Here is a 14732-nt window from a genome sequence, read left to right as displayed (position 1 = left end):
ATGATCTAGGCTGCTTAGCTATATTGCTTAGACGATATTAAAAAGAATAATGGTCATATTTATTGTTCTTTGAGACAAATTTTAGGATTTAATATGTTTGGAGAGTTAGCAAACAAAACTATTTACCACTCACTGTGGTCCTAACTTTGTGTAATTTTCTTGGAGTTATTTTGTTCTCAAAAAGACTGGATAATAATCTATAAAGAGTTGAATAAAAGTTTATCACCATCACCTTGATGCTTGTCTTACCAAGGCAGAAGCATTATCTTTATATAATGGATTGCTAAATTTATTCCTTCATTTGTTCAAACACATGTTTTGAGAACTTGCTAGCTATGTGCCTGGAATATTCTAATTTTGGGGTTTAACAGTAAGTTACATACATAGTCCCTGATATCCTGAAAATGATTCTGAAGTGAGAAAAGCAGATATTATTCATTCAGAAGGATGTACAATTACTAGGCGATTTGAAGCAAAAGTATAAGAGGGTATGATTCTAAGTTTTCTTATGGAAGTGATACTGGGCTGAAATCGGAAAGATGAATAAGAGGTGCCTGTTCATTTATTATTGAGTCCCTTGTTTAAAAAAAGCACATGAAAAGGATGATATTAATGATCAATTCTTGGGCAAATGAGTGGCAACACTGTCTTACTATGAATGGCTTTCCTTTTGTTCAGGAGGAGCTGTGTTGGGTCAGAGCTGGTAGACTGGCTTCTAGAACACTGTCCTTTTGTCCAGTGCAGATCTATGGCCATAGGGGTCTGGCAGCTCCTACTGGATATGGGAATTATGTTATCAGGTCAGTATTACATGTTTTCAAAGCACGGAAGTATTATTTTATTAAGCTACCAGAACAAAATTTACTTGATTTTCTAGAGGATGTTACAATCTGGATGGAAATTTTTTTCACAGGTAAATATTTGCATTCTCTCACATTTTATAAATGAAAGTGACCAGTCATCTTTTGATTGTTAATTCTCACACCTTTTGTCAAAATAATTAGGTACTTGCTGATTTATAGACTACTACATCTAAGAGTCTTTCCCTTACCCTCTCCTCTACTCAGAAGGCTGCTCACAATTTTTTTTAATCAGTGACATCTTTAGTTGTTCTAAATGTGTGATTTATCTAGTTGTACTTAGAATAATTAGCAGAAACTGATTTTATGAGTGGAATGTTACGCCATTTTAACTGACTAATCATGAACAATTAGGGATATGACATATGAAAATTAGCTGTTTAAACAGAACACAAAATTGATGTTAACTAGCAACTAAAATAGATGGCAGATAGCACTTTTCTTAGTTGAGCCCAGGGAATTAAAGAATTAGAAGTTAAGCAATCTGGATTCTTAATTTAGCTTTATCATGCAGGTGCTAGTTGGTCACTAGGAAGCCCCTTTGTCTCCATAGGTAATAAATACTGAGGATCAGAGAGCATAGTAAGATTCAGAAAGGTATACCCAAGTCCCAGTGTAGTACGGATGGGGATGTGGGTGTAATTTCAGTGAGTTGTTGATACCTAGCACCTGATATTCTTATTGAGAAAAGCAGTAACTACCTTTGAGGAATGTTACCAGCTTGCTTGTGAGGTTCATGTTTCTGGTGAGCAAAAAAATTTGTGCCAGTGTTTTTTTGGATAAGTCTCTAACTCTTGATTCCTTTTAAAACAGCCTTGGTAGCATTGACATTTTGTGCTAGGTAATCCTGTTGTAGGGGCCCGTCCTGTACATTATAGGATGTTTAGCAGTATCACTTTTTCTACCCACCAGATGCCTGTAGCACCCTCTAGTAGTGAGAACCAAAAATGTCACCAGACACCGCCGAATGTCGCTTGGGTGTCACAGGTGCCCCTGGTTGAGAACCACAGTTTAAACTTGCGATACTGTTACATTTGTGTATCACTCAAGTAATTAAATATATTTGTTTGCTTTGAGATACACAAGAAATTCTCCCCACTGTTTGAATTGTTACTGATTTCACCTATCTGTGAAGCAGAAGAATCATAAAATATATATGAATATGCTGGCTAAAGCCTCAAGTAATAAAAATAGGTTGGTCAGTAAGTCCCTTTTAGTTCAATGGGATTGTGAACATGAATGGACTTAGAATATATAATTATAATCCTAACGCTGGGCGCTCCCTAATAATTAGTAGGGCTTTCAATTTATTATTTGGTTTATGACTCGCTAAATAATAGACTTTAAAAAAACAGATCCTCCCCTTTTTTGTTTCCAACAGTGGACCAGAATTTGTACTTTCAAGATACCTATGTTTTCTACCAGTTTTCTTCTGATGAATGTAGCTACTTGTACTGTGAATTTGAAAGAGAAGAAGAATGGCAGAATGGTGTCAAACTTTTACTGCAACTTGTGCCTCTCATTCCTGCTAGAGCGGGCATCTGTGAACTGTAAGTAGATGCTCTTTTGTTCTAATATAAAATTATTCTCACTTAGAGACTATTTCCTGTTTCTAGGCACTGTGCTCCCCTCTTTAAGGTCACCATCTCCTGTAACAGATAGCTGTCCCGTTGCCGTTTCTCAGGTGCAAGTTCAGAAAGGTAAAAGGAATGGCTGGAGATTAAATCCAGCTAAAAAATGGCTGATGTGGTATTCGAATCCCAGAAGTTCATGCCTTGCCAGCTACACCATGCTGCGGCTAATTTAATCATCACTGTGTGAGTTGTGATCTAAATTAGGAGTAAAGATGACTTGGCTTAGGTTGAAATAAAATAATAATTGACATATTATCTGCTGTCCAAATGGTGACTTTCCTAAGAAAGAGCTCAACCGACCTTTCTGAAAATAAGCGAGAAGCAACATTTGGCAAATTAAAACACGTGAATCACTATCACATGAAGAGAGTGAATCACTATGTGATTAAAATGAATTAAAATTCATTAGAGAAGGCTTGGGAACAAGGCTTGAGTCATGATATGGTGTTGTTGATATGTCTTTGTCTCTCCACGGAATTCATGATAAGCTTATTTTGGCATAATGAATTTCAGATTAAAATTTTCTGTCAATAACTTCTCCATATTCAGTTTTCAAAATACGTTCCCATACTGTGGACTCTCGGGTCTGTGAGATTAGCAGGGCAAGTGGTGTCATTTTTATCTCATGGGTAGGAAGCTAGGTTTCAGGAGAAACACCTACAATCATCACAAGGATGAGTTACTCTTAAAAAAAACAACAACTGGACAGTTAATCCAGGCTTTTAGAAAAGAAATAAGTGTTAGAATATTAATGAGACACCATGCTAATAGGTTGATTGTAGAAGCACATCTTAATGTCAGGAACTATGCTAACTGCTTTATATTATTTCATCTTCAGATGAATTCTAGAAGTTACTACTATTGTCGCTTTTTTATAAGTGAGGAAAGTGAGGCACAGAGGTCAGGTGGCCTGTCCAGGGTCACAGGACCCTAACTTATGGTTTTGGGTGCAATTGTAAATGGCATCGACTCCTTGATTTGTCTCTCTTCTGTCTTGTTGGTGTATGGGAATGCCACTGATTTCTGTGCATTGATTTTATAGCCTGACACTTTACTGAATTCCTGTATGAATTCTAGCAGTTTTGGGGTGGAGTCTTTTGGGTTTCCACATAAAGTATCAGATCATCTGCAAAGAGTGAGAGTTTGACTTCCTCTTTGCTGATTTGGACGCCTTTGATTTCTTTTTGTTGTCTGATTGCTGTGGCTAGGACGTCTAATACTATGTTGAATAGCAGTGGTGATAGTGGACATCCCTGCCGCGTTCCTGACCTTAGGGGGAAAGCTCTCAGCTTTTCCCCACTGAGAATTCAAACCCTAACTGTGGATCGTTAGGTTTTGAATCCATGTCCGTGTGACTCTAATAGCTACTCTTCTAACTCCTGCCAGAGTGTGATCCAGGAGTCATTCCAGCTTCCCCTTCTAAGACACTATAAACAGAAACTATAAAAATGTTAGACAGACTCCAAAATGGTTATGACTTTACCACCACCACCTTGCGTAGAGGACCTTGGAATGGTAAAGCAAAATTCAAATGTAATTCTTCAGAAACAGAAAATGTTCTTTAGTATAAGATGCTTTTAATAGAGGTGAGAATTTCCTGAGAAAAGTCAAAGAGCATTTTAGTAAACTTTAACAAGCTTTCCAAGAAGGAGTGTGTGCTTTGGAAGCTAGAGATGACTGTGACTTGCTTTGACGCCGTGAGACTGGCCTTCTCTAGCAGCTCTTCTTGACCACTTCCTGTCCTGCACCCAGGGTGGAAGAGTGTCCGGTCGCACGGGCGTGCACAGATTACCAGAGCCATAAGGGCAGCTGAAATCAACTTGCAGGCAGTCCTCATGATTTTGCTCCACTGCTTTCTCCCTGACTCGGAGAGCAGATTGGGATGCCACTGGGGGAGATGACCTTGTTATAGGGAAACCCTGAGTCCACTCTAGGTCCTAAAACTTACTTTCAAAATTCGATTCCTAATATGAGTTCCAGATTACCTGCAGTCATTTGTCACATCAATCACTGAACACAAATGGCATGCGTCTGGAGTTGAGAATCACTTGTGCCTTGTTTATCAGCAGGTATTTTGGTGGTGGTGGTAGCATGACCATGTACATTGGGAGTGGTCATTCCTCTGGGGCAGTTGTCATTGGGGAGCTATGGCTCCATCTGTCCCATATTATAGCTACTAACTATAAAAAGATAAAATTAATGAACCACTGTGAGTCTCTAAAGGCAGGAGATAGGTGTATACACATATATAAATGTGTAAATAATATACAGATATATAATTTTTTTCTATGCTAGAGTTACAAGCAAACCTCTAAGCTAGGGTAAAATTTTTGCTAAATTTTGGAAAGCCAAGGTTTAGGTTATCCAGACTTGGAAGAAAGTATGGTCGGAGAGGAGGTGCCCAGGGGCACTGTCCTCTTCCAGCTGTTGATGGCTCAGCCCTCCTGGGGCTCAATGCTTGTGATGCCCAGGGGACTGCTGGTGATCCTCATTCATTCTAACCCCTATCTCACAGCTGTTTATTCCCTCCTGTGCTGCCCTTCTTCCTCTGCCTCTTTCCTTATCTGGGCAAATTCTACCCACCCCTCAAGGGGGAGCCCAAGTCCTACCTTGACCCCAAAACTTCCACGAAGTCTTCAGTTCCTGTCAGTCTGACTTTTAGTTAACTAATGGCTCCTTCTGTTTGCATCCCACAATTTTTCCATTCTTCTGTGTCATTCTTCATCTTGTGTTATCCATTCTGCTCTCTTAACCCATTTTTATGCATTCTGCTGAAATGGCCTCTAAAGTCCTCTTGATGCATTAACTTGCATTGTCCATTCACGAGCTGAAAATCCTGTCCTGTGGTCTTTACCGGCCTTTTTGGTATTTGAAGGCTATTAAGGTCTGTGTATGTGGTTCTGCATTAGGTCCCTCTAATTTGCTGTCTTCTAAATCTCTGTAAAATTATGTGAGGAAGCCACTTAACGTCTCTATGTAACGTCTCTATGTAAACACAATTCTGCACAAATGTATTTTTTTAAAGTGGATTTTTTTCTTTCCATTTAGAAAAGAATGTTTAAAGCAGGATGGCAAATGGAGCTGTTGCAGGTTTCTGGGCTAATTTGAGGAAAAAGAATTCCTATTCTATACAAAATAACTTTTACATCCAAACTGAGTAGATAATTTGAAAGGAGTGTCCAGGGTACTTTCTCTGGGAGAAAGAAATAGCAGTCATTGTATTTTATTCAAACTGAAAGCCAAATCAAGTCATCCAGAATGGACTTTTTTCTAACTCTTTTTTTTTTTTTAATTTTGTGTGGGGGGGTGGAAGTAGACTGGGGGGGGTGTGGTTGGTTAGAAATGCTGAAGTAACCGCGTAGGGAAAGGCAGCCTAATAGTGCCTTTAGGACTAGTGAGAAATGGGAGGATTTACTCTGTGAGGAAGCTTGGCTATTTCAGTTGAACCGTCTTTACAGTGGCTGCCAGCTTACCAGGGGTGGGAGCGGTAGGGCTCTGAATAGACAGAGTCTGTGAACCTCAAATACACAAAACTATATTCTCCAATTACAGGGCAGTTAACATTTAAGCTGTTATTTAAAGAGTTCTAGAGGATTGCTAAAATGTAACTTGTGCTACAGTCAGACATTTAAAGAAAAATGTGATGTCTTCATTTTTCCTCTGAGCAATCTATTATTTATTGTCCACGTGAGCCTCCATCTTGCTAGGTAGCCGGAAGGAAGGGGAAGAAGCCCATAATTTTAGTCTAATCCAGTTAAATTATTCTAATAAGGTAATTTAAAAGGCTGTGGAGCATATTTTGGTAAAAATGTTCAGTCTGGGCCCACTCCCTGTTCCTCAGGAAGACAACCTCTGGTATGTGGTGAGTGGTATGGGTCTCTTAAGCCTGGTAGAGGAGGCTCTCCTGACAGGGTGAGCCCTTTCCCATCCCCGCCGATTTTGTCTAGTGGATGGGCAGCCACTTCCCTAATGATTCCTGAGGTATAACTGGGGTGTTCTGTTGGCATCTGCTGTGGAGCCTGGGCTGGTACAAGTTGGGTTTGTCTGTCCTGGCTGGATCAGTGTCTGTTGGTCCTGCCTGGCTGATGGGCCTTCCTGTGTACCTAATGGTGTTGCCAGTGCTCCTGAGGAGTATGGCTGTGGCTTCCACAGATAGTCCATTCAGCCACTTGACATCTGTTGAAACAGCTCCCTCTCATGGCATCCCAGCCTGAGTTTTCCTGATTCTAGTTATTGAAAAAACAAAACAAAAACATGTTCATTGTTGTTACTCTTACTTAGCAGTGCACTTAATTGAATGGTATCTTAACCTTCAGATTCCTAACTAACCAACTCTAGGGAAAGCTCAGTCCGGTGGGTTAAGATGAATTTATTAGTGGGGCACCTGGGTGGCTCAGTCGGTTAAGCGTCTGACTCTTGATTTCGACTCAGGTCATGATCTAAGGGTTGTGAGATGGAGCCCTGCGTTTGGCTCTGTGCTGGGCGTGGAGCCCACTTAAGATTCTCTCTCTCTCTCTCTCTCCCTGCCCCTCCCCTCCATTTCCTCTCTCTTTCTCTCTTTTTCCCTCTCTAAAAAAAAGAAAAAGGATGAATTTATTAGCATTATTTCATGCTCTAGACAGAGACACAAAGGGTACTTGAGGTAGATGGAACAGTGTGCAGGGCATGAGGTTAGGAAGAGTGGTGGCACGTCGAGGCAGTGCAAGGTGGCTTGATGCGGCTGGAGCAGTGAGCCACAGTGAGAGGAACTCAGCCTTTGAGAAGGGTGGGGAGCACGTCTCAGATGGAGTGCAGGGCTGTGTAAATCCATAGGGAACACAAGCATTATCTTTACACTGAATAAAGAAAATGACCTAACTGTGTGTCGTCGGTTCTGAAATAAATACAATTTGTTACTTGAAGTCACGGTAACATTTTTGTCATGTGTTTGCTTAATCAACATGTACAGAGTTCATGGGGCTGTGATCCATTTCTATGTAAAAGGGGTCTCCCTACTTAAAAAAAATGGGGAAGAATTGGCGTAGTCACTTGGCCTAAGCTGGCCTGGCAGTGACAACAATAATAAAATCAATAGTAGCAGTAATGATTAACACTTCTTACAACAGAAGTTTGAAGTTACAGATGAAGGAGCTGAGGCAAGGTGGGTTGCATAACTTGCCAAAGGGACAGGCCTCTGTGCTTGGTGGCAGTGACATAAAATGAAGGCAGAAGGTGAGCTTGGAAGTGACCTCTATGGCAGTGGTTCTCAACCATGATCCTTTCAAAAAGAAGGAGGCGTAATTTGAGATCTACTGAGTCAGGCTTGGGATGGAGAGCTGAGACAATCCTATCAGTACTTAATGTCAAGTTCTAAAGGGGAGGCTAATGTACACCAAAGTTGAAGTCAACAGTTCTGTAAAGTCAGCCATAGAGAAAGAGCTTGGTTAAGTGACAGGAAATGTGAATGTTAATTAAATCAAAGTTGTAAAATACTATGTAAAGAAGTCAGATTAATACCTTTATGACGAAGATTTTATCAAGCATGGTACTTACCACCACTTGGCTGACACTCCTGAAATTCTGTACATTTAGCTTCATAAAGGTTTATATTTGGAAGGGAGTGCGGAGTCCTTAGATAACTGAATTTGCTCCTCTTAGCTTTTAGGTAAGGAAAAGGGACAGGGAGAAGATCTGGGAAGAGGCAACCACCCATACCCTTCTCAACAGGCATTAACTGACCAGCAGGTTTGTGTGAAGTACAAGTTTGTGCTTGGCCCTGGGGGGATACGACCATATGTAAGTAATTATGTAAGGCCCTTTATGGGGCTAGCATTATTAGGACAAAATTCAGAAAGAGAAAATGAATGTGAAAACCAGAAACTTTCTCAACAAATATTAGTAAATGGGATCCAACAATTTATAAAAGTGATAATACATCATGAAAAACAGGACTTTATCCCAGGAATAAAAGGATGGTTCAAAGTTTAAAAATCAATCAGTATAGTTCACCAGATTTAGTCTAACAGGAAAAACTGTATGATAAACTCCATTGATACAGAGAAAGCATTTGAAAAAATTCATTATCCATTCAGGATAAAAAGTCTTAGAAAACAAGGACTATAAAGAAACTTCTTCAATCTGATAAACCTTACATAAAACCTGTGGCTTACATCATACTTAATAGTGGAAGACTGAATGCTTTCCCACTAAGGGAACAAGGCTAATACATCTCCTTTTAATTATTTCTCTTCAACACTAGTCAGTGTAATAAGACAAGATAAAGGCATAAAACGTATACAGACTAGAAGAAAAAATAAAGCCACCTCTCTCTGCAGATGACTTAATTATATAAATACAAAATCCCAAGGAATCTACAAAAACCTACTAGAACTAATGAGCAGGTTTAGCAGGGTCACAAATTACAAGGTCAGTATACAAAAATGAATTCTGTTTCTATGTACTAGCACAAAAAACACTGAAATACTCAGGTACATATCTAAAAAGTGTGCAAGAGCTGTATGTCAAACACTTCATGAGTCTGATGGAAAAAAATCAAATAAAACTTAAATAAGAGGATCGCTCCATGTTCATGGAATGGAAGACTTACTATTATTAAAACCTTAATTCTCCCCAAGCTGATGTATCTTTTTAAAAAAAATTTATTGTTATGTTAATCACCATACATTACATCATTAGTTTTTGATGTAGTGTTCCATGATTCATTGTTTGTGCATAACACCCAGTGCTCCACGCAGAACGTGCCCTCTTTAATACCCATCACCAGGCTAACCCATCCCCCCACCTCCCTCCCCTCTAGAACCCTCAGTTTGTTTTTCAGAGTCCATCGTCTCTCATGGTTCATCTCGCCCTCCGATTTACTCCCCTTCATTCTTCCTCTCCTGTTATCTTCTTCTTCTTTTTTTTTCCTAACATATATTGCATTATTTGTTTCAGAGGTACAGATCTGTGATTCAACAGTCTTGCACAATTCACAGCACTCACCATAGCACATACCCTCCCCAATGTCTATCACCCAGCCACCCCCTCCCTCCCACCGCCCACCACTCCAGCAACCGTCAGTTTGTTTCCTGATATTAAGAATTCCTCATATCAGTGAGGTCATATGATACATGTCTTTCTCTGATTGACTTATTTCACTCAGCATAACACCCTCCAGTTCCATCCACATCATTGCAAATGGCAAGATCTCATTCCTTTCGATGGCTGCATAATATTCCATTGTGTATATATACCACATCTTCTTTATCCATTCATCTGTCGATGGACATCTTGGCTCTTTCCACAGTTTGGCTATTGTGGACATTGCTGCTATAAACATTGGGGAGCACGTACCCCTTCGGATCCCTACATTTATATCTTTGTGGTAAATACCCAGTAGTGCAATTGCTGGATCGTATGGTAGCTCTATTTTCAACTGTTTGAGGAACCTCCATACTGTTTTCCAGAGTGGTTGTACCAGCTTGCATTCCCACCAACAGTGTAGGAGGGTTCCCCTTTCTCTGCATCCCCGCCAACATCTGTCGTTTCCTGACTTGTTAATTTTAGCCATTCTGACTGGTATGAGGTGGTATCTCATTGAGGTTTTGATTTGGATTTCCCTGATGCCGAGTGACGTTGAGCACTTTTTCATGTGTCTGTTGGCCATTTGGATGTCTTCTTTGGAAAAATGTCTGTTCATGTCTTCTGCCCATTTCTTGATTGGATTATTTGTTCTATGGGTGTTGAGTTTGATGAGTTCTTTATAGATTTTGGATACTAGCCCTTTATCTGATATGTCATTTGCAAATATTTTCTCCCATTCTGTCGGTTGTCTTTTGGTTTTGTGGACTGTTTCTTTTGCTGTGCAAAAGCTTTTTATCTTGATGAAATCCCAATAGTTCATTTTTGCCCTTGCTTCCCTTGCCTTTGGCGATGTTTCTAGGAAGAAGTTGCTGCGGCTGAGGTCGAAGAGGTTGCTACCTGTGTTCTCCTTTAGAATTTTGATGGACTCCTGTCTCATATTTAGGTCTTTCAACCATTTGGAGTCTATTTTTGTGTGTGGTGTAAGGAAAGGGTCCAGTTTCCTTCTTCTGCATGTGGCTGTACAATTTTCCCAACACCATTTGTTGAAGAGACTGTCTTTTTTCCATTGGACATTCTTTCCTGCTTTGTCGAAGATTAGTTGACCATAGAGTTGAGGGTCCATTTCTGGGCTCTCTATTCTGTTCCATTGATCTATGTGTCTGTTTTTGTGCCAGTACCCTACTGTCTTGATGATGACAGCTTTGTAATAGAGCTGGAAGTCCGGAATTGTGATGCCGCCAGCTTTGCTTTTCTTTTTCAACATTCCTCTGGCTATTCGGGGTCTCTTCTGGTTCCATACAAATTTTAGGATTATTTGTTCCATTTCTTTGAAAAAAGTGGATGGTATTTTGATGGGGATTGCACTGAATGTGTAGATTGCTCTAGGTAGCATTGACATCTTCACAATGTTTGTTCTTCCAATCCATGAGCATGGAACGTTTTTCCATTTCTTTGTGTCTTCCTCAATTTCATTCATGAGTATTTTATAGTTTTCTGAATACAGATCCTTTGCCTCTTTGGTTAGATTTATTCCTAGGTATCTTATGGTTTTGGGTGCAATTGTAAATGGCATCGACTCCTTAATTTGTCTCTCTTCTGTCTTGTTGTTGGTGTATAGGAATGCCACTGATTTCTGTACATTGATTTTATAGCCTGCCACTTAACTGAATTCCTGTATGAGTTCTAGCAGTTTTGGGGTGGAGTCTTTTGGGTTTTCCACATAAAGTATCAGATCATCTGCAAAGAGTGAGAGTATGACTTCCTCTTTGCCGATTTGGATGCCTTTGATTTCTTTTTGTTGTCTGATTGCTGTGGCTAGGACTTCTAATACTATGTTGAATAGCAGTGGTGATAGTGGACATCCCTGCCGTGTTCCTGACCTTAGGGGGAAAGCTCTCAGCCTTTCCCCATTGAGAATGATATTCGCTGTAGGTTTTTCATAGATGGCTTTTATGATATTGAGATGGGTACCCTCTGTCCCTATACTCTGAAGAGTTTTGATCAAGAAAGGATGCTGTACTTTGTCAAAGGCTTTTTCTGCATCTATTGAGAGGATCATATGATTCTTTTTCTTTCTTTTGTTAATGTATTGTATCACGTTGATTGATTTGCAGATGTTGAACCAACCTTGCGGCCCAGGGATAAATCCTACTTGGTCATGGTGAATAATCCTTTAATGTACTGTTGGATCCTATTGGCTAGTATTTTGGTGAGAATTTTTGCATCCATGTTCATCAAGGATATTGATCTTGTAGTAATTCTCCTTTTTGATGGGGTCTTTGTCTGGTTTTGGGATCAAGGTAATGGTGGCCTCATAAAATGACTTTGGAAGTTTTTCTTCCATTTCTATTTTTTGGAACAGTTTCGGGAGAATAGGTATTAATTCTTCTTTAAATGTTTGGTAGAATTCCCCTGGGAAGCCATCTGGCCCTGGGCTTTTGTTTGTTGGGAGATTTTTGATGACTGCTTCAATTTCCTTAGTGGTTACAGGTCTGTTCAGGTTTTCTATTCCTTTCTGGTTCAGTTTTGGTAGTTGATACATCTCTAGGAATGCATCCATTTCTTCCAGGTTATCGAATTTGCTGGCATAGAGTTGCTCATAATATGTTCTTATAATTGTTTGTATTTCTTTGGTGTTGGTTGTGATCTCTCCTCTGTCATTCATGATTTTGTTGATTTGAGTCATTTCTCTTTTCTTTTTGATCAGTCTGGCCAGGGGTTTATCAATCTTGTTAATTCTTTCAAAGAACCAGCTCCTACTTTCGTTAATCTGTTCTACTGTTCTTTTGGTTTCTATTTCATTGATTTCTGCTCTGATCTTTATTATTTCTCTTCTCCTGCAGGGTTTAGGCTTTATTTGCTGTTTTTTCTCTAGCTCCTTTAGGTGTAGGGTTAGGTTATGTATTTGAGACCTTTCTTGTTTCTTGAGAAAGGCTTGTATTGCTGTATACTTTCCTCTCAGGACTGCCTTTGCTGTATTCCAAAGATCTTGAACAGTTCTGTTTTCATTTTCATTGGTTTCCATGAATTTTTTAAATTCTTCTTTAATTTCCTGGTTGACCCATTCATTCTTTAGTAGGATGCTCTTTAGCCTCCATGTATTTGAGTTCTTTCCGACGTTCCTCTTGTGATTCAGTTCTAGTTTCAAAGCATTGTGGTCTGAAAATATGCAGGGAATAATCCCAAACTTTTGGTACCGGTTGAGACCTGATTTGTGACCTAGGATGTGATCAATTCTGGAGAATGTTCCATGGGCACTAGAGAAGAATGTGTATTCCATTGCTTTGGGATGGAATGTTCTGAATATGTCTGTGAAGTCCATTTGGTTCAGTGTGTTATTTAAAGTCTTTATTTCCTTGTTGATCTTTTGCTTAGATGATCTGTCCATTTCAGTCAGGGGGGTGTTAAAGTCCCCCACTATTATTGTATTGTTGTCAATGTGTTTCTTTGCTTTTGTTATTAATTGCCTTATATAATTGGCTGCTCCCATGTTAGGGGCATAGATATTTACAGTTGTTAGATCTTCTTGTTGGATAGACCCTTTAAGTAGGATATAGTGTCCTTCCTCATCTCTTATTACAGTCTTTGTCTTAAAATCTAATTTGTCTGATATAAGAATTGCCACCCCAGCTTTCTTTTGGTGTCCATTAGCATGATAAATGGTTTTCCACCCCCTCACTTTCAATGTGGGAGTGTCTTTGGGTCTAAAATGAATCTCTTGCAGACAGCATATTGATGGGTCTTGTTTTTTAATCCAATCTGATAGCCCGTGTCTTTTGATTGGGGCATTTAGCCCATTTACATTCAGGGTAACTATTGAAAGGTATGAATTTAGTGCCATTGTATTGCCTGTAAGGTGACTGTTACTCTATATTGTCTGTGTTCCTTTCTGGTCTATGCTGCTTTTAGGCTCTCTCTTTGCTTAGAGGCCCCCTTTCAATATTTCTTGGAGGGCTGGGTTCGTGTTTGCAAATTCCTTTAGTTTTTGTTTGTCCTGGAAGCTTTTTATCTCTCCTTCAATTTTCAATGACAGCCTAGCTGGATATATATTCTTGGCTGCATATTTTTCTTGTTTAGTGCTCTGAAGATATCATGCCAGTCCTTTCTGGCCTGCCAGGTCTCTGTGGATAGGTCTGTTGCCAATCTAATGTTTCTACCATTATAGGTTATATATCTCTTCTCCCGAGCTGCTTTCAAGATTTTCTCTTTGTGTCTGAGACTCGTAAGTTTTACTATTAGATGTCGGGGTGTTGACCTACTTTTATTGATTTTGAGAGGGGTTCTCTGTGCCTCCTGGATTTTGATGCCTGTTTCCTTCCCCACATTAGGGAAGTTCTCTGCTATTATTTGCTCCAATATACCTTCTGCCCCTCTCTCTCTTTCTTCTTCTTCTGGGATCCCAATTATTCTAATGTTGTTTCATCTTATGGTATCGCTTATCTCTCGAATTCTGCCCTCGTGATCCAGTAGTTGTTTATCTCTCTTTTTCTCAGCTTCTTTATTTTCCATCATTTGGTCTTTTATATCGCCAATTCTCTCTTCTGCCTCATTTATCTTGGCAGTTAGTGCCCCCATTTTTTATTGCACCTCATTAATAGCCTTTTTGATTTTGATTTGGTTAGATTTTAGTTCTTTTATTTCTCTAGGAAGGTTTCTCTAAAAACTTCCATGCTTTTTTCAAGCCCAGCTAGTATCTTTAAAACCATGATTCTGAACTCTAGGTGACATCGTACTAATGTCCATATTGAGTAGGTCCCTGGCAGACGGTACTACCTCTTGTTCTTTTTGCTGAGGTGATTTTTTTCGTCTTGTCATTTTGTCCAGAGGAGAATAGATGAATGAGAGAACGAAATGCTAACAGGTTAACAACGTCCCCAGCAAATATACTCTAAACAAATCAGAAAAGACCTGAAACCAGGGGAAAAGAAAGGGAAAGAAAGAAAAAAGAAAGAGAAAAAAAAGAAAAAGAACAAGATAAAAACAAACAAAAACAAAACAAAACAAACAGAATATGATCAAATTGGATCAGGCTAGTGCATAGATCAGTGCCACACACTAGATTTGGGGTGTATTTTGGTCTGTTAGAAGAAAGTGCCTCCTAAAATTTTAAAGAAAGAAAGTCTTATATATGTACAAAATAAGGGTTGATATGATGAAGGGATGGAATATGACTGTA

The 14732-nt window shown here is 39.4% G+C and overlaps 1 protein-coding gene across 3 annotated transcripts in view; it reads left to right on the top strand.

Annotated features, from left to right (window-relative positions):
- The window catches only part of RAPGEF5 (Rap guanine nucleotide exchange factor 5), a 243083-nt gene that overhangs the window by 43674 nt on the left and 184677 nt on the right, over positions 1-14732 (top strand). For all 3 annotated transcript variants that reach the window (XM_073898944.1, XM_025873001.2, XM_073898945.1), the window contains exons 4-5: positions 679-800; positions 2242-2410. In XM_073898944.1, coding sequence (XP_073755045.1) covers positions 679-800; positions 2242-2410 — 291 coding nt within the window. The remainder of the gene's footprint in view (positions 1-678; positions 801-2241; positions 2411-14732) is intronic.

This window comes from Callorhinus ursinus, unplaced genomic scaffold (genome assembly GCF_003265705.2).
Source record: "Callorhinus ursinus isolate GAN/ISIS: 27379988/994484 unplaced genomic scaffold, GSC_fseal_2.0 scaffold12, whole genome shotgun sequence".
Classification (NCBI taxonomy): Eukaryota; Metazoa; Chordata; class Mammalia; order Carnivora; family Otariidae; genus Callorhinus; species Callorhinus ursinus.
This window is presented reverse-complemented; position numbering and strand designations above follow the sequence as displayed.